The sequence below is a fragment of the Leptopilina boulardi genome, unplaced genomic scaffold, assembly GCF_019393585.1.
Source record: "Leptopilina boulardi isolate dan_hultmark-lab unplaced genomic scaffold, ZJU_Lbou_2.1 LbouV2_386, whole genome shotgun sequence".
Classification (NCBI taxonomy): domain Eukaryota; kingdom Metazoa; phylum Arthropoda; class Insecta; order Hymenoptera; family Figitidae; genus Leptopilina; species Leptopilina boulardi.
In genome coordinates, this window is record NW_026137958.1 from 743,324 (window position 1) to 765,310 (window position 21,987).

The window sequence follows — 21,987 nt, forward strand, 5'->3', positions numbered from 1 at the left end:
ATACGTCAATAGCCTTGTCTTGTTTGCTTTTCTCGAAGAAAAAAAAAATGTTTGAAGAATCATAAAAGACTAAATTTAGTATTTATTATATATTTAATAAAAAAAAAATTTAATTTAAAAAAATTTCACTAAAATATTTATAAGGTATATGAATTGCCTTTATAAATACAGTGTATATATATTTATTCTCCTAAATGAGAAAATTTATTGGAAAACATCAAAAATGTTTACTATCATGTAGCAAAATTGTGAGGTATATATTAAAAATTAAACTTAATGGCTCTATTATAAAGAGAAAAGAAAAAATGTCTTTTCATAAACCATTATCAAGAAACTGAATTATAAGTAAGCGACTAAATTAATTCTGAGAAATAAAAATTTGTACGTTTTATGTTTGTCGTATATTTTCAATTCTTTGTGAATTTCCAAGATCGTTTTTTTTTCTTCATCGTGAAAAGAAAGGATCAAGCCTCTCTCTCTCGAGAGAGAGAAAGAGAGACAGAGAAAGAGTAAAAGCCTCTCGTAAAAATATGATTTTTTTCTTTGATTCATTTAGACTCACGGGTGGTAATAAAAAAAATTGCATAAGAGAAGAGAATGATATATTGTCCTGAACGTGTTTCGATTGTTAATCTCCACGCCCTGGGGACAATTATTCATATAATAATGTGGTTGTATTTATAAAAAAAAAAAAAAATTACATCGTATAGTTTGGGTTCAACCTGACACGTATAGAGAAAACAAGGTTCTAAAAATTTTACTGTCGCAACTGTAAAGTAATTTTTAAAAGTCATAAAATGTTCGCTCCAAAAATTTATACCACTGGATCATTAGAAGCAAAAAAAAAGAGAGGACCTTAAAGCATAAATTGCATAAGTTCATAATCTGTTTTCAAGGACCAGAATTTTCAAGAAAGAAAAAAAAATTTGTAAGAAAAGAAAATATAACAAAAATAAATGTTTCTGTTACGCAACAATCTATTATATTTGCTTTTATATTGGGATCGCCAAATATGTTGGAAAGGAATTTTTTCATGAATTTCTTAAAACTCCTTTTTCGATGTTATATATATACAATCCTTGCCCAAGGATTTCTCCCGAATGAAATCTCTCTAGGATGAGGAAGGTCATCAAACGGTGAATTTCTTTTTATTCAAGAGACGATAGTTATATTCTAGAAATATTTAATGACAGTGGCAGTCAGTTAAGATACTTTGGTATTTTAATAGCCCATGAAGAATATATATATTTAATCAATTTTAAAACGGTATATATAAGGATAATTAAATATTTATTATTCATATAGTCAGACCCTAAAGACAATGAAAAATTAAAAAGTTAGATCATTTTCTAAAGAGATTTTCTTTTTTTTTGGGTTTCTAAAAAAATGAGTCAGAAGTAGACTTAGAGATTTAATTTTAAATAAATAAATCAGAAGAAAATTCCACAATCTTCACCTCTCGCCACAGGAGTTTAGACAGAAGCAAAAAAAAAAAAGAAAAAGAAAAGAAAAAAGACTATGGGTATGTTTGGGAAGTTTGCTAACGTCTTTTGGCCATAATTCTGGCCATAAATATAGCAAGTCGTGGCCAAAATATGACAAGTTTTCCAAAACCAAAAATGAACACTTCCTGGTGAGTTTTCAGTAGTTCTAGTTGAATCGTCTAAACTTGTCCTTCGATATATATATATATATTGTAGTTCACAGTTCCTTGGAACCAGAAGGTCGTCACGCCGATTCCACAAGGAAGTGACATTTCCACGCATCTTTGTCTCCAGGGACCCCAAAATCACTGCTTGTGGCATTTCTTCCTCTTCCTGGTTAGAATTCGTGAGACACGGGGGAAAAAAAATGATAAACTATTTACTTGAAACGTTGCATGCTTCAGTCCACCGTGACATAAGAGAATTGATTTTTAGACGAACATTGTCATCTTTATATATGACAATGACTTGTTTTTAGTCAGGTGAGTAAAATATATAGACAACACTCGCTTCTGTTTGTGTATATATAAACGTGAATTATTGATTTTCACTGGTCTGGAAATAAGATGTCAAAATATCGGCAAAACATCTTTTTTTTACGGGGCTTAAAAATTATTTCATTAGGTTTTTTTTTTTTTTTTTTCAATGAATGTTCTTTTGAAAAGCATAACGCGATTGAAGCAGAAAGAGTGAAATTTGTTGTAGATAATTTTATTACAGTGTAACATTTTTTTATTAAGCTTCAAAAATATTTTACACATGAATTGTGAAGAAGTAAAAAAATTTAGAGAATTTTTACTACTAACAACTGTAACTACCATCGATTGGCATTTTTACTAATTGTGATTACCGTCGATTGTTACTTTTACTAATTAAAGTCAATAATTGTTACTTCTACCAATTGCGAGACCAATTGTGACTACTGTTAATTGTTACTTTCACCAATTGTAATGATCGTTGATTGTTACTTTAACAATTGTTAATAGGGTCAATGTTACATCTACCAATTGTGACTACCGTCGATTGTTACTTTTTACTAATTATGATTATACCGTTAATGTTACTTCAACGTATTAAAACTACTGTGGATTGTTATTAGTTACAATCGGTTGTAGTAACAAGTTACGTTACTTACAATTAACGATAGTAATAGCAAAATGCAACTACCGTCGACTGTTACTTCCAACAACTGTAACTATCGTTGATTGTTATTTCCACTGAATGTGACTATCGCCAATTGTTACTTTTACCAATTGTGACTATCATCGATTGTTCCTTGCATCAACTGTGACTACCGTTGATTGTTACTTACACCAATTGTAACTACAGTCGACTGTAACTTTCACCAATTGTAACTACCGTCGATTGTTATTTCTATCCACTGTGACAATCGTTGATTGTTACTTTTACTAATTATTACATTTACTAATTAAAATTACCGTCGCTTTTTAATTTCTACCAACTGTAACAATTGTTGATTGTTATTTTTACCAATTGTTGCATTTACTAATTGAAAGTACCGTCGATTGTTATTTTCACCAATTGTAACTACCGTCTATTGTTACTTTCACCAATTATTAATATCGTTAAAGTTACTTCTACCAATTGTGATTATCGTCGATTGTTATTTTCTCTAATTGTGACTACCTTTGGTTGTTACTTTTACTAATTGAAACTACCGTCGACTGTTACTTCCAACAACTGTAACTATCGTTGATTGTTATTTCCACTGAATGTGACTATCGCCAATTGTTACTTTTACCAATTGTGACTATCATCGATTGTTCCTTGCATCAACTGTGACTACCGTTGATTGTTACTTACACCAATTGTAACTACAGTCGACTGTAACTTTCACCAATTGTAACTACCGTCGATTGTTATTTCTATCCACTGTGACAATCGTTGATTGTTACTTTTACTAATTATTACATTTACTAATTAAAATTACCGTCGCTTTTTAATTTCTACCAACTGTAACAATTGTTGATTGTTATTTTTACCAATTGTTGCATTTACTAATTGAAAGTACCGTCGATTGTTATTTTCACCAATTGTAACTACCGTCTATTGTTACTTTCACCAATTATTAATATCGTTAAAGTTACTTCTACCAATTGTGATTATCGTCGATTGTTATTTTCTCTAATTGTGACTACCTTTGGTTGTTACTTTTACTAATTGAAACTACCGTCGACTGTTACTTCCAACAACTGTAACTATCGTTTATTGTTATTTCCCCAAAATGTGACTATCGCTAATTGTTACTTTTATTAATTGTGACTATCATCGATTATTACTTGTATCAACTGTAACTACAGTCGACTGTAACTTCCACCAATTTTAACTACCGTCGATTGTTATTTCTACCAACTGTGACAATCGTTGATTGTTACTTTTACCAATTGTTGCATTTACTAATTGAAAGTACCGTCGATTGTTACTTTCATCAATTTTAACTACCGTCGATTCTTACTTTCACCAATTGTAACTACCGTCTATTGTTACTTTCTCCAATTATTAATATCGTCAATGTTACTTCTACCAATTGTGATTATCGTCGATTGTTATTTTCACCAATTGTGACTACCATTGGTTGTTACTTTTACTAATTGAAACTACCGTCGATTGTTACTTTCAACAACTGTAACTATCGTTGATTGTTATTACCACTAAATGTGACTATCGCTAATTGTTACTTTTACCAATTGTGACTATCATCGATTGTTACTTGCCTCAACTGTGACTACCGTTGATTGTTACTTACACCAATTGTAACTTCAGTCGATTGTTTTTTCTATCAACTGTGACAATCGTTGATTGTTACTTTTACCAATTGTTACATTTACTAATTAAAATTACTGTCGATTTTTATTTTTACCAACTGTAACAACTGTTGATTGTTACTTTTACCAATTGTTGCATTTACTAATTGAAAGTACCGTCGATTGTTACTTTCACCAATTGTAACTACCGTCTATTTTTACTTTCATCAATTATTAATATCGTCAAAGTTACTTCTACCAATTGTGATTATCGTCGATTGTTATTTTCACCAATTGTGACTACCGTTGGTTGTTACTTTTACTAATTGAAACTACCGTCGATTGTTACTTTCACCAATTTTGTAACATTATAGTGTTGAAATTAAAATTATCACTATATGATTATTATTAAAAGACCAATTGAAACTATCGTTCGAACGTTACTGTACCATCGATTTTGTAACATTGGAAGATAAGTTAAAGAAACCCATCCTTCGAAATGCTCTGTAAATATGAATTTCCTTTCACTTTTTTCAATTTTTCTCTATGTACAAAGTATTATGTACTTTATATCAACGATTTCTCGGAGAAAATTTTAACTCAGGGATTAGAAATGAAGAGATTGAGTGAAGGGCAAAGGATTAATAATATTTTTTTTTTCTGAATGGGAATATACGTCTTTTGCAGACGTATATCTGAACTCCTCATTCTCCAGACGAGAAGTGGAAAACGTATTTATCCACTTTGGTGACGTGGTTACGCGTACGGCTTTGAGACCCCGCGGTCATTGAATATTAAACAGACGCGCAAAGTCTTTTCATGTTGAATAATTTACGTAAAGACAGAAGGAGAAAGAGGAAGAGAGAGAGAGTGAGAAAATAACATAAATTTGGAATTCAGCCAATTGTAATAAAAATCAATTTTATCACAAATTGTGCATGAAATGTTTTCTTTTAATGCGATATTAAACACACATTTGGGGGATCCGATTTAATTTCATAGTAAAATCGATGGAATACAGTCAAACCTGAATATTTTTCTCTTATACAGGTTCCACTGTATTGTTAATATTTTTTTTAGAGATTTATTACATCATTTATATTATACTATTTATTGTTATTATTATATTTTTTTTTGTTTTTTTTTAAATAACTTGTAAGCAGTTTTCGTCATCTCTCCTTGAAAGTGTATAAGAGGAAAAAAATTCGATTTTTTCTCCAAAAGAAAAAAAAAATTGCATTCCTACACCCCATGTCGTGGTGTTTGCTCTTGGTGAAAAATTTACGACTCTATTTCCAAGAGAGGGAGAATTGGCCAAGATGAGAGGAAAAAAAAAAAAAAAAAAAAAGGGGGAAAGAAAATTCCTGTTGCGATGGGTGAAATTTAGAAAGTCAACTAATCATTGTCTTGAGGTCTTAGCGTGTTAAGTTTCCAGAAGTTAACGTCTCCCGGAGGGGTTAATCCGTTGACCACGAGACTCACCGCAAACATCATAAATCATAGACCTTGGTTTCTATCAAGAAACCAGCGTCCAAACTGACTTTCTCAGATGTCACTTCGTGTGTACCATCATTTAATCCAATTACAAGAACCACATTTATTTATCAATATTAGGAAAACATTAAATCTTAATAAAATAATAAATAAAAAAAAAATAGTTAAGAAAATAATTGTGTTTTCAAAAAATAATTAAAAAATTTTTTTTCTTAATATTTAGAAAGGGATAAAAAAATAAAAGAAAAATAATTTCAAAATTTTCGTTTAATACAGTTTTTGACGAATTAAAATGTAAGTAAAAAGGCATTTTGTGATAATTGTCATTTTTCATGAATATCATTTATTTTAAAGAACAGTGTTACTTTGCCAGTAGGTCGGTAGTGTGTTTGTGCGCTCTTTAACTCATGATGCGCATGGTTGCAGAGTAAATCCGCCACGTTTATTAAGACAAGAATAAATCTTCTGAAAGAGTTAGCAAGTTAAGAACCCCAAGACCGACTGCTATACCAGTTAAAATTTAAAGTATAATATTGGTTACCGTTATAAATATTGTAGGATTAGTGAGACTTAACTTTTGACATCTATTTCATTATGAGACGAATTCTATTATTATTACTATACTTCTATATATATATATAGATAGAGAGAGAGTGCCGGTAGCAGTAGCAAAAATCGGTTAAATCCAATTGTTACTAACAATCGAATGAATTGACCAGTGTATCTATAGTGAACGGACACTTGGTCCCAGTGGGAATACGGAAAGGGTTAAAAGATTTTCTCTAAAAGAGGAATTCGGAGACATTATTATAATATGGGCGGAGAAAGAGGCATGGAAAAATGGTTTTACATTATAATGGACTTGAACTTTTCTCACTTTTACGAATAATTAACTGAATTTAGATTTGAAGAATTGGCTACTTGTTTGAAATATATGATTTCTTCAATATAAGGCCATTAAGAAAATTTATTAACTCGCGCGTCTTCTATAAATCTTTTTTTATGACACAAATTATATGAAGGCAATCCCAATGTTATAGTGAAAATTAACTTCACAATAAAATGTAATTTTTCTACGTGAATAATAAAGCCCAAAAGCGTTAGTTTCGCTTTGGCGTCCGTCCGTCCGTCCGTCCGTCGTAGTCTCGTATATGGTTGCCATGGTAACAGTTACTGTAGCAACCGTTTCCATGGTAACAGTTACTATAGCAACCGTTTCCATGGTAACAGTTACTACAGCAATCGTTACCATGTCAACCGTTACCATAGGAACCGTTACCATAGCAGACCACAAAACCCTGCAATCGAGGCGCTATGCGCCAGCTTCTATCATTTTTTTTTTTTTTTTTTTGAGAATCTAAATCGATTTTCACACAACCGTATAAAAACTGTCTTGAAACTAACCCCCGCGATGAAATTCAGACGGCCGGAAAATAAAACGAGCTTTAAGCTCATCCTCGAAATGGAAATTGCAATCCAAGGAAGTCGTGCGCGAAAGCACTGAAGGTTTTTCTCATATATTGAAAAGTCGACAGAGAATGCGCGCTTTCCACTTCCTCGATTCTTATCGGTTGAGGATTTGACAAAAGCTCACTCTCGCGGCTTTTTTTTATATATATTCATAAATTTGTAAAATGAAAATTTTCAGACTCGGAAACATTTTTCAATATCCATAAAACACATTGTAACATATTTTATATAACATTTTATGTAATACAAATTTATATATAGTAATAATAATAATGTAGTATTTATTTATTTTACAATAAACTTTTTTTTTTATAAAAGTAAATAACTTTTTCTTTCAAATAAAAAATAATAATTTATTATGAAATATTTTCTCATTGTTATCCTCGTTAAATTGGAAAAAAAAATTGAATGGCGTCAAAAACCTTCTTTTTTTTTTTATAAATATGTGTATATATATTTTTTCATTCACGAATCGACAATGAGATTTTTGGGTCCATAATGGTTAGTTTTTAATGAAGAGAATTTTATTGAAAACTTATGCACCCGTAAATTGTATATATATATATATGTGTGGGTTTGCATTTTGTTTTTGCAAACGCCTCAGTTCTCGCGTTATCGCGAATAACCAAGAGACATATATTAGTTTTAACGAAGGTAATATACGGCATTTCGTCGATTTATTCATACTGCCCGCGTTTACTTCCACCCAGATTAAGCGGCGACGGAACAATGGTTTTCTTCGCCCCTATATATATATTTATTTTTTCAGTTCAAGAGAAACCGACATCGTGACTCCTCTCTTACTCTCTTTCTCTCTCTCTCTCTCTCTCTCTCTCTCTTGACGAAATTCTGGTTCATGTCGCAATTTTAATTTAAAATTACCCGATTTGCAAAATGATATTTACAAAAAAAAAAATTTCTTTTTTTTCCTTAAAAGAAAAGTGGAATATAACTAAAAATTTAGTAATATTAATATTTATATTTGCTGTCGAATTAGTTTTATCAAATTAATTTTTAATTTAAATTTTGTTTTTGATAAATTTCGATTATATTGAACGTTAAGGTTATTGTTTAAGGTCACTTAAAATTGCAATATATAAATTATTAGGGAAAAAAATAGTGAAAATTTTTTAGTTTTCTGATTGGAACGCGCGTGCCTCTGTGAGAGTATCTCAATTACACGCTAAATTAGTACTAATTGACACGCTAATTATTGATTCGACGGGGTTTCCTTAATAATTCACCGCTCCCACCCAGTTGCCAATCAATTTCCCGATTCGCTTGCGAGAGATATATTGGAAATGAGGTTTTTGTCGCTTATATGAGGTCGTTTGCACACACACACACATATATATATATATATATGTATATGAAGTTTACGTCTCTATTAAAAGTATATTCATGGTTAAAAATTAACAAAATAGTAAAAAAAAATTTGAAAAATAAAAATATGAAAAGTTACCGACATAGAAATCTACCTTACCGACTGATGATAAACAAATTCTTTTGGAAAATTAAAATATAAAAAGTTACCGACATAGAAATCTACCTTACCGACCGATGGTAAAACAGATTTTTCTTGGGAATGGAAGTATAAAAAATACAATCCGTCGGTAAGGTAGATATAAAAAAGTTACCGACATAGTAATCTACCTTACCGACTGATGGTAAAACAGATTTTTCTCGGGAATGGAAGTATAAAAATTACCATCCGTCGGTAAGGTAGATTACTATGTCGGCAATTTTTATATTATTATACTTTTCAAAAACCTGTTTTACCATCAGTTGGCATGGTAGATTTCTATGTCGGTAATTTTTTTATATTTTCGCTTACATCGGATTTTTTCCGGTCCCTTGAAATCCGATATACGTGGGTTTCATTGTATTTATATATACAGGTGAATAACGGATGCAGTCACACGAGTAACTTGGTTGGCAAACTCGGCTAACCGACCTAATGGGTTTCGTGCAGGACCTTATTAACGTTGCACGCGACCGCACTTGAATTTTTGATTTCCGATGAGTCGCTCCTGTCGAAAAAAGTTATTGTGTCGTGAGAGGCGCACACTTTGAAAACGAGCTGTAACTTTTCTCCATTAAGAGCTGATATGTGTTGTAAATGTAGTAGTCGTTCGAGAGTTAATTAGTTCGTTACGGACTAACGATAATGTAATTTAATAACTTTTTTACTCCAAATTGTATATATGACATTCCGAGCGCTTATATATATATATATATATGTTGTATTTTTATAAAAACTCTGAACATCCTTTTGGTACAAAAGAATTGTTAATGTAGAACTAACAAATCTGATTTGTGGCTTCAACAAATTTTTTGTTTGTAGTTTCTCTATTAATACGGAATATTAGATTTAACATAATTTTTAGGTAAAATAAACTGTAGTAGTGAATATTTTTTTTTCGACTAGGTGCACTTAGCAGATTATGGTTTTATTTATGAAAAAAAAAATTCTCATTTGACCCAATTAGCTAATGAGGTATCAATATCATCTTTCAGAGAGACGATTCGAAGTAACCTTGGAAAACTGCGCACACGCTTGATTGAATATTTAATAAACATGAAGATTATCCCCAACAAGGTGAGTAAATGACACTTTATATATGACTACATATTCGAAAGTTTTTCATTCATTAAGTAATGATGAAAGGGTTAAAAAAAATTGTTGTGATATCAAAACCTGTCCACTTTGATGTTGTAGCTTGTCATTTAATTAGAATAACTTGAACACTAACAAAATATATATATATATAAAATGTGACATTTTCATTTTATAGCGAGAAATATAGTTTTGAAATAATATAATATTAATTTATTCTATTTTATTTCGGATTCTTTCATCAATACTTTAATCTTCATGTATATATATATATATAATATAAAATTAGGTAGTTTGCAATTCTAATTGACCGCGCGGGCTCTTTCCATAATGTAAATTAAGTTATTTAAAAACACGGCAAAATTTTCATAAACGAGAATTTCGAATTATTTTTCACGCGATTATTTATTAAAATGTGTTACAAATCGAATTTCATTTTAATATTATTTACTTGAATTATTTTTCACGCAATTATACATATTAAAATGTGTTACAAAATAAATTTAATTTTTACTTATTTATTTATTATACTTAATATTACACTGAAAAAAAATTAATTTAATTTAAATAATCGACAATTATCAAATAAATATTTCCTTGAACCAAATAATTTTTCTTTTTCTTTTGAAAAGTACATAGAAAAAAAAAAATTGTGTAACAATTTTAAGTCATTAGAAAATAAATGTCAGACTATCAATAAACCATCATATATTTATATATATTATATATACATAAGGTCCCGCATACAATTTTTTTTCTCACATCAGCGCAATTATTAAGTGATCAGGTCACATTTGTGGCAAACACGTGGACCAGTCCCAAGTTTTTATTTGATCTTAAAAATGAATGAACCCGCATGTTGAGGGTCTTTTATATATATAAAAAAAAAAAATAAATAAAGGGGTGTGCACAACACCCACACACGATGGTGTGCAGAAAGGTTGCACCTGGCCCAAGAAAGATTGGAGTGTCATACAAATATATATAAGTATATACCTCTTTAGATATCATACATTTAAAATACAATTTTTAAGCGTTGTAAACGGTATATATACAACAAAATGCAATGAAAAGAAAATTTTATTTTAATTTGAAAGATTTTCATTTTTAATATAAATATCCTACAAAAATTGGTATTGGTAGAAAATACATTTGTTTAGTAAAAAAAAAAAAAAAATATTGTTAAAAGTACTATATTTATAATGATTTTTACTAAACTTACATCAATTCTATATTTCCATTTTCACCCTTCCTACTACCTAATTCCGATATTACTATTACCTTTTAAATATTTTTACTATGCAAATGGTAACTATGAAAATGGTTGTTATGAAAACGGTAGCTATGGAAACGGTTGCTACGGTAATGGTTGCTATGGAAACGGTTACTATAGAGACGCTTGCTATTTAAACTAGAAAAGGTTGCTATAGTATCGGTTGTCATGGAAACGATTGCTATGGAAACGGTTACTATGGAGACGGTTGCTATGGAAACTAGAAACGGTTGCTATAGTATCGGTTGTCATGGAAACGGTTGCTATGGAAACGGTTACTATGGAAACGGTTACTATGAAGACGGTTGCTATGGAAACGGTAGCTATGGAAACGGTAGCTATAGAAGTGGTTACTATGGAGACGGTTGCTATGGAAACGGTAGCTATGGAAACGGTAGCTATAGAAGTGGTTACTATGGAGACGGTTGCTATGGAAACGGTAGCTATGGAAACGGTAGCTATAGAAGTGGTTACTATGGAGACGGTTGCTATGGAAACTAGAAGCGGTTGCTATAGTATCGGTTGTTATGGAAACGGTTGCTATGGAAACGGTTGCTATGGAAACGGTTACTATGAAGACGGTTGCTATGGAAACGGTAGCTATGGAAACGGTAGCTATAGAAGTGGTTACTATGGAGACGGTTGCTATGGAAACTAGAAGCGGTTGCTATAGTATCGGTTGTTATGGAAACGGTTGCTATGGAAACGGTTACTATGAAGACGGTTGCTATGGAAACGGTAGCTATGGAAGCGGTTACTATGGAAACTAGAAACGGTTGCTACAGTATCGGTTGTCATGGAAACAGTTTCTATGGAAACGGTAACTATATGGAAACGGTTATTATGAAGACGGTTGCTATGGAAACGGTTACTATGGAGACGGTTGCTATGAAGACGGTTTCTATGGAAACGGTTGCTATGGAAACTAGAAACGGTTGCTACAGTATCGGTTGTCATGGAAACGGTTGCTATAGAAACGGTAACTATGGAAACGATTATTATGAAGACGGTTGCTATGGAAACGGTAGCTATGGAAACGGTAGCTATAGAAGTGGTTACTATGGAGACGGTTGCTATGGAAACTAGAAGCGGTTGCTATAGTATCGGTTGTTATGGAAACGGTTGCTATGGAAACGGTTACTATGAAGACGGTTGCTATGGAAACGGTAGCTATGGAAGCGGTTACTATGGAAACTAGAAACGGTTGCTACAGTATCGGTTGTCATGGAAACAGTTTCTATGGAAACGGTAACTATATGGAAACGGTTATTATGAAGACGGTTGCTATGGAAACGGTTACTATGGAGACGGTTGCTATGAAGACGGTTTCTATGGAAACGGTTGCTATGGAAACTAGAAACGGTTGCTACAGTATCGGTTGTCATGGAAACGGTTGCTATAGAAACGGTAACTATGGAAACGATTATTATGAAGACGGTTGCTATGGAAACGGTTACTATGGAGACGGTTGCTATGAAGACGGTTGCTTTGGAAGCGGTAGCTATGAAAACGGTGCTTTAGAAACGGTTGCTTTGGTAACGGTAGTCATGGAAACTGTTGCTATGGTAACTGTTACGAAAGCCTAATAACTGCCCCTCCTGGAACTAGGAGAAATAGTTGAAAAAAAAATAGTCAAATTTACTTGAGTGTGGAACAAAAAAAATATATTGTATTTTTTTTGTCCTTACTTAAATTACATAAATAATATATTTGACGTAAGAAAAAAAAAATAATAATAATAATAAAAGATAAAACAATGAAGAAGTTGAAGTGGAGATAAATCGTGCGATTTCTGCGCGGGTGGTACGTCCGATCGGAGAATATTTTGAACGCATGATACAATGTGCATTACAGTGGCTATGTCGTGACCTGTCCCGGATGAAAGTATATGGCCAAGAGGAACTCTACGTGTCCATCTCTCATTCTCTTCCCCAGAGCGCGAATTCGCGGAATTGAGATCTTGGCGGGGTCTTGCTTTCTCGATGTTGGCTCTCTTATCGATTGGCGGTCCCTTGACAGTGAAAAATGAAAGCTACGAAGTTGGCGATCGTGTACATATACATATATATATATATATAAACCGAGGCCAAAAAGTGGAACGAAGAACGGTCTCTTGCGGCGATCCTCCCTCTTTCCAAGACATACGTTATATGCACCGAGAGATGGCAGAAAATAAGATACACGAGCCCGATCCGATTTGCAATTGTTCTCCGAAAAGAATGTTGAGTCGATTTCTCTTTCAGAAATTTAACTTGAGAAAAAAAAAAAATCTCGATTTCTTTGAAACGTCAACTTTTTTTTGAAAATTGCATTTTTTTTGTAATTAACTCCACACAAATTAATTTCTCCATCTTTAAATCTTTAGAGAAAAATTTTAATTTAATTATATCCTTAATTAAATAAGATTAAGCATAAATTTATCAGTTTTTTATTTTTATTCGCTCGCTCTTATAACTTTGAAAAATGTGAATGCGATAAGGCACGAATTACGTCATTTTTCGCGGGCAAGCAGCAAATGTAATTTCTATGCTCTCGGCACGAGTTGAAATAAGATTCCTCTTCTTTTTCTTAGCGAGAGTGAGAAAGAGAGAGAGAGAGAGAAATGGCGGTGTCCTTTCGACTGGATAGATGCTTCGAATAATTAACACACGGGAGAAAAATCATTGAGCACCATATGCCGCGCGTTGAAGGAATATGTTCATGTAGGAGAAAGAGAGAGAGAGAGAGAGGGAAAGAGATTATGCGCGCATCTCCGGCTTCGTGGTACATTAAACCCTCCCTTGGCGCTATCGCAAAAGCAACAGCTGCTATGCGCGTCTTATGCTATCAATGTATCTTGCGCCTTCGCACGAGCCTCTCTTCTTCTCTTACCGAGAGAAGAAGAGAACCACGATCGCGGCAAATATAGCTTTTGCAAAAAAAAAAAAAAAAAATCAAACCCGAGATCCATATGAAAAAAAAAAAATTATATAATTGTGCCCCCAAGGAATTGTAATTATTCTGAATTACATGAATTTGACTTTCTGCTAGGCGTGAATTTATTGCTATTCTATGAAATTATTTATTGGCTTCTGTGAAATTGTCTCTCTTCTTTTATTTCTCTGTCTACTATTTTAAGTCTCTACGTTTCAATCAGAATTTTCGCCATTTTTCGCATACGGAGAAAAATGAATAAAGTAACTTTTACCACTTTAAAAGTAAAACCGGAACAGTTTCTAATTTTACTCCAGAAATAGTAAAAATTGTTCCGGGCATAGTAAATTTCGATTTCTAGGGTAAAAATTACCAGAAACTGTGACAAGTTCCGGTTTCACTAACGTAGTAAAATTTATGCAGTGAAAGGGATTTTAGAAGCAAATAATTAATTTCCCTACAAGGGCCCTAGTAGGGAATGAAACGCCACACCTGATCAGGGCCAAATGTGGATTTCCTAATCAGGGCCACATCAGGCGCGGCGTTTCATTTCCTAATAGGGCAGCCAGATCCGGCCCCGATCTGGGCCCTGGCAAAATTTATACACGCACGGAGAAAAAGGAATGGTTGCGGGCCAACCATAGGTATTGATAAATACGTCCCATCAATATTATATGGTTACCACAACCATATCTTTAGTTGATACAACCATAGTATGGTTGGCGCAACCAAAGGTCAGGTTGACACATCAAATTTGCAATTTTTCGTAATTTTGATGTGACAACCTAACTTTTGGTTAGGCCAACCATACTATGGTTGTATCAACTAAAGATATGGTTGTGGTAACCATATAATATTGATGGGACGTATTTATCAATACCTATGGTTGGCCCAACCATTCCTTTTCTTTCCGTGCGGATATAATTATAATCAATAACAATTGATTTTGATATCAAAGAAACAAAAAATACTATTTAATCAAAAAAAAAAACTGTCATAAACATAACCTATAATTTTTTCTTTCTAAGGTCCCTCTTGTACCATATCAGATATATAAAAAAAAAAGTCGCGTTAATTTTGGTGCTAGGGGAAACGATTTGACGTTTAATATAGGGGACCCTCGCGGAATAAGGGTGTAAAAAGGCAATAAAGCAAAATGAGTGCCTCCTCCCTCCGATCATCGTATTCTACATATATATATATATATCTATATATGTATATAGAAAATGAAGGGTCATTCGTGGCACAAGCACCTAAATCACACCCAATGTCTGTGACACAACAATGGCAGTCACGCACATCCATCTTATTAACGGATGTTAATCGTGTCTTCAGCAGCGCGTCATCCATGCATTTACCATCACGACCACCATGGTGAGCATTGTTCCCCTCAAGCCCTAACTGAACTCCACTACACAAGAATCCACCCCTGCTTCTCATGTAATAAGATACTCGCCATCTTCGTATGTAAATGTTGAGCCATTCATTACGTGTTCCTTGGACCCTGAATGATTGGGCCTTTTGCAAGAGAATTCTTTCCACGACGAAAGTTGCGGGGTCCTCACCGCCAACGATATATATATATATACACACCAGAAAAAAAAGGGTTGAAAAGAATATTTTAAAAAACGCTCTCATCTTTTTTAAGTAAATTTTTTCAAATTGAAAAGATGACAGTCTTATACTTTTTTAACTCTCGGGAATATAAAGAAACGAAAGAAGAATTCAATTTATCATATATATATATATATGAATAATAAAAATTAACACATGGCAAACTATGAATAGAAAAGTATTTTGTTTTTTAATTTTTTAATGTCTTGGAAAATAGTATTTTGTATTATCAGAAAAGTGGGGGGGTTTTTTTTTTTAAATTTTAATTTTTTTCAACTATCAAACAATAGAGAGTAAATTTGGTTTAAGAGAGGAAAAAAAAAAGAACCAGTTAGCATAAAGTTTAACCTTCGCAAACAAATTTTTAACATTAAACACGCATATTCATCGTATATTTCACATTAGGAATTCATAGATAAAGCATCACATTTGAATATGAAAGAGAGCCACGCGGACTTTGTATATATATCTTGTGTGTGTGCAAAGAACCAACATTCACGTATTACTTTTCGTCGTGCGTAATTTCTTCTTTTTTTTTCAAAAATCAATGCGCATAAGCATTATTTATGCGTTTTACTAAGTGCAGGAAATTTTTCTTTTTGACCATTTACAAATTTTTTTTTTCCTACATTAAATAAAGAATTTAAATATAACTGTATATAATAATAATAATAATAATAATAATAATAATAATAATAATAAAAATAATATGTGGCGCGCTCTGAAGAAAGGGACCTTAAAAGCAAAAAATTATAGGTTATATTTCAAAATTTCAAAGTGAAAATATACACAAAGAATCAATTTTCAATACAAATTATATTGATATTCAAGTTTTTATTACATCCAAAATATTCAACAAAAATTGATTTAAATAATCAAATAAATGATTTGATATAAATAAAAAGAAACTTGTAATTACCCGTGCAGAAATTTTGCCAGGGGCCGGATTAGACTGCCCTATTAGGGAAAGAAACGTCGCACCTGATGTGGCCCTGATTAGGAAATTCACATTTTCTAGTCGCCCTTATCTGGCCCTGATCAGGCGTGGCGTTTCATTCCCTACTATGGCCCTTATAGAGCAATTTCTACACGGGCAAGGTTAAATTATCGTAAACATAACCTATAATTCCTTTGGTTCTAAAGTCCCTTTCTTCAGAGCGCATCGCACATATATAATTTATTTATAAATAATTTTTCCCTTTTTTATTACTATATTAAATTAATATTAATTTATCAAACATATATTTACTCCTCGCGATCAAATATATACATATAAATGAATCGTTAATAAAATAAATGTTTGCCTCTCATTAATAATATTGAACATCAATATATATCAAAAAACTGTCAAAAAATTTGAATTTTTAAATTATTGATTTAAAAAAATTTCCTATAGATTTCAATAAATTAATATAACATTGATATGTAATATTGATTGATTAAATAAATTTATCATTGTTTTCAGTTCAATGACATTTAATTATTCGGGGTCAAAAAATTTTACGTATATCAATATATTATATTACTTAAATGGAAATATTTTATAATCAATATTTAGTTAAAATAAATAATTTTTATTTAAATTTCAAATAATCAATATTCGGATCAATAATTTCTAAATATTTCCATTATATAAAATTACTATTTAATTGCGATAATATTTGATAGAAATAAATATTTATTTTTGTTAATTTTAATCAAATAAATTTTTTTAAATATTTAATGACGATTCTAGACGAGTGGTTTGCAAAAAAATATATATATAGTATCGTGAGAGAATGAGGGAATTTCTGAAATGATGGTAAAAAAAGGCCTAGACTTCTAGATGCAGGTGAACGTGACCTTGGACTTAGGGAATGAACTGTGACCTCGTAATGGGAAAAGAATTCAAGACCCTTGGGCTATATATATATATATATATATATATCTATTGGGGAAAGAGAGAGGATAAATGTGTTTGTGTGTCTGTTTTTGTATCCTCAATATACTAAAGTTAGATATATGCACCTCACTGCAGGTGAGCGAACAGGTTTGATGGGAAGTATTAATATCAAGGAATCGATTAGACACGCCTCGTAAAAACAAATGTCGATTTCTCCGCTATTTTAGTTACACAAATGTAATAAATTCCTATACAAATTTTCTCAAAATCTATTTGCAATAAATAAATTTTTTTTTTTTTTTGCATCATTAGATTTTATTTCATATCCCGTGTAGAAATTGACCTATCAGGGCCCTAGTAGGGAATGAAACTTCACATTTGATCAGGGCCAAATGTGGATTTCCTAATCAGGGCCACATCAGGCGCGTCTATTCCCTAATAGGGCAGCCTGATCCGCCCCCGATCTGAGCCCTGGAAAAATTTTTACACGAGAGATTCATATGCGATTCCTTTTATTTCTTTTATCAAAATAAAATAATTGTTTTCATAAATAAAATTTATAAAAATCATTAACATTTTTTAAATTCAATAATTATATAATAATAATAATAATAATAATAATAATAATAATAATAATAATAATAATATTAATAATATATTATATTATTAATTATAAATATTATATTATAAATATTATTATAAATATTATTATAATTATAAATACATAATATATATTATTAATAATAATTTAAATATATTATAAATATATTATTATGTATATTATGCATATATAATTTAATAATATCTTTTTTATCAATAAAATAATTATGTAACTTTATAATCTATAAGTGTGTAATTTTTTTTGTGTAAAAAAACAAAACCGCGAAATAAAATACAAACGCACTTTGAAAGATGAAAGACATTTATATAGGAATTTTAATTGAATTGAGATTTTTGAGGGATTGACATTTCAATTAAATATACGCTTTTTTCCAATTCAAAGACGTGTGGTGTTTTACCATTAAGATAAAATTTGAAAGTGTCCGTATGTCTTGCGCACCTACGTATTTTCTTCCGAAGAAGCACAAATGTTTTCGAACGTTTTGTTTTATATGGTGAGTTGCGTGCAGCTGCCCTTTACACCCCCGCAAATGTAATATTCAAATAAGCATCGGAAATTGTTTTCACTTGTAATATATGTAAAAAGAAGAAAAAAAAAAGAAATTATTCCCTCACAGGATATTCGTATATAATTTATTTATTAATTGATCAAAATTAATTAAATTGTTAAAAAAAATAAATAAATAAAAGAAAAACAATTAGAATAGCCAAAAGAGTGATGATAAAAATACACCTGCTTGAAGAAATTTGGGAGGGGGAAGGGCTTTTTGTTTGTAGGGCGGCGTTTAGTGTAAATTGTTTGGGGATCGTTAAAGTAGGACGCGAAGGACGTTTACGACGCAATGTCAGAGAGGATAAAAGTAGGGTGTTAGTTTCACCTGGGTGGTCTCGCGAATCCTGCGAGGATTAATCGACCGCGTCCTCATGACGTGATATAAATTGGGGCCCTTGTTCTAAAAAAAAAAAAAAAAAATTCCCTTCTTTACGGTAACACTCACCCCTTTTTCGGTCCCCATCATTGTTGTTGATCTTTCCGAGGCATTTCACAAAATTTTTCTTGAAAAATCTGTAAAGACAAAAAAAAAGAAGGGACGCATGAATAAGCTCTAAAACAAATTTGTTATAGAAGTTACATGTCATAGAATTTTAGTCAGCTGAATATTAATTTGCCAGAAAGTCAATTTAATCGAATTTTAATTTGGCAGAAAATCAATTTGATCGAATTTTAATTTGGCAGAAAATCAATTTGATCGAATTTTAATTTGACATTAATTCAATTTGATCGAATTTTAATTTGCCAGAAATTAAATTTGACCGAATTTAAATTTTCCCGAAACGTTGTTTTATAGAATATTAATAGTGCAGGAAAACAATTTGACAGAAATCTACTTTACCAGAATGTATATATTTGTTCGAATATTAATTTCCCAAAAAGTTAATCTGACCGAAAATTAATTTGGCAGAATTCCAATTTGATTGAATTTTAATTTGTTAGAAAGTCAATTTGATCGAATTTTAATTTGGCAGAAAATCAATTTGATTGAATTTTAATTTGTCAGAAAGTCAATTTAATCGAATTTTCATTTGGCAGAAAATCAATTTGATCGAATTTTAATTTGATATTAATTCAATTTTATCCAATTTTAATTTGCCAGAAATTAAATTTGACCGAATTTAAATTTTCTCGAAACGTTGTTTTATGGAATATTAATATTGCAGAAAAACAATTTGACAGAAATCTACTTTACCAGAATGTATATTTGTTCGAATATTAATTTCCCAGAAAGTTAATTTGACCGAAAATTAATTTGTCAGAATTCCACTTTGATTGAATTTTAATTTGTCAGAAAGTCAATTTCATCGAATTTTAATTTGGCACAAAAATCAATTTGATCGAAATTTTATTTGTGCGAAACGTTTTCTCATAGAATTTTAATTTAGCAGAAAAGGTAATTTAATAGAATCCTAATATAACAGAATCAAAATTTGATAGAAATTTAGTTTACAGGAAAGTATACATTTTTTCGAATATTAATTTGACAGAAACTCAATTTCACCGAAGATCAATTTGACCGAAATATTTCGGCGCGAATTTTAAAATTCACCAATAGAAAATTATCAAGAAAATTGTGATTGGTTAATTTTAAAATTTGCGCCGAAATATTTCGGTTTAATTGATTTTCGGTGAAATTGAGTTTCTGGCAAATTAATATTCGATCAAATTGGAATTCTGCCAAATTAATTTTCGGTCAAATTAACATTCTGGGAAATTAATATTCGAACCAATACATACATTCTGGTAAAGTAGATTTCTGTCAAATTGTTTTTCTGGACTATTAATATTCTATAAAACAACGTTTTAGGAAAATTTAAATTCGGTCAAATTTAATTTCTGGCAAATTTAATTTCTGTAAAATTTAATTTCTGTTAAATTTAATTTCTGGCAAATTAAAATTCGATCAAATTGATTTTCTGCCAAATTAAAATTCGATTAAATTAACTTTCTGGCAAATTAATATTCTGCTGATTAAAATTCTATGAAATGTAACTTCTAAGAAATTAAAATACGAAAATTAAAAATCGATAAAAAGTTTTGAGGTTATGTTTAGGGCCTCGATGCTCGTTAATTCTCAATATACCATATCGAACATGATTTTAAGATATATCGGTTTTTTAATACAGAAAATTTTTATTATTTCTGTCAATTTGAAATAACCAGAAATGAAGATATACATTTTCTGAAAATATTGAATTGCGATCAAAATGGTACCAGCAATCGACTGGCATGAAATTGTGGCTTCATATATATATGTATATAGCGGAACCATAAAAGCAATACACGACACGCCGCAGGACAGTGCCAAGAAGTGTACAATACTGGTGTACCAGGTTCGTGCAACACGACATGCCCGTGCAATGTCCAACAAATGACGGGACCATCGTGTGTGGTCTCACCTGCGTGGGTGTCTCCAGACAAGTCAGAATCGCGCTATCATCCACTACGAGGTGTTATTTAATCGCTCTTTTAATCGGTCCTGATGCTTTCAAGCAGTGCGCGAATATATATACCTTCACACATATTCTGAGATGCTGCGCGTTTAATTATCCTCCATAAGTTGCAATTATACTCGCGAGTAAAGTTTCCTTTACGTCTCTCTCTCTCTCTCTCACTCACTCTAAGAATTATTTTATTTCACAAATATTTTAATTGACCCGATTAATTTATTTCTCTAAAAAAAAATATTTTCAAGAAGAAGAGAAATAAATCTTGTTGAAAAGAGAAAAAAAAAGAAATGATATGAAAATAAAGAAGCAATACACAGCTTCTTAGGACTTCTGAATAAAAGTTGCAGATTATCATTCTGCAAAAAAAAAAAAAAAACAAGTTGGGAATCCAGGTGATTTTTTAAAATTAAATTCTGTTATCGTTTCTCAGGTTGACCGAAACGTGAGCAAAACTGGCAGCAAAGTGATATCGGTGCATTCTCATCAATTCGAAGCAAGCACGCGAGCCCATAATTTCACGAAAGGAAGCCCTCGGTTACATTTTTATTGGAAACGATCGAAAGTTTCCTTTTTTTTTTTATTCTTCTTTTTTGCTTCTTTGACAGATGATGAATCGCTTTAGGGCAATGTTAATTTCAAAATCGGATAAACTATATCAAAATAGAATATTTTGTCTTTTGACTTCTGTAAATAAATTTACAAACTTCGTGACTCTGAAATAAAATGAATCGAGGCATGTATATATATTTGGTCGAAAGATGAGTTCAAAAGATATATATGTGAACCCTAGGGAGATAATTCTTCCCAAGAGGAAAAAGTGTTGGTTCAGGCAAGGGTTTTTCGAAAAC

At 31.4% G+C, this 21,987-nt stretch overlaps 1 protein-coding gene across 1 annotated transcript in view; it reads left to right on the top strand.

Annotated features, from left to right (window-relative positions):
* Nucleotides 1-21,783, top strand: part of LOC127288412 (uncharacterized) — a 186,795-nt gene extending 165,012 nt beyond the window's left edge. Inside the window, exons 5-6 of the mRNA XM_051315829.1 lie at nt 9,731-9,812; nt 21,570-21,783. Of these exons, the coding sequence (XP_051171786.1) occupies nt 9,731-9,748 (18 nt within the window). The 3' untranslated portion in view covers nt 9,749-9,812; nt 21,570-21,783. The remainder of the gene's footprint in view (nt 1-9,730; nt 9,813-21,569) is intronic.
* Nucleotides 21,784-21,987: the final 204 nt, after the last annotated feature.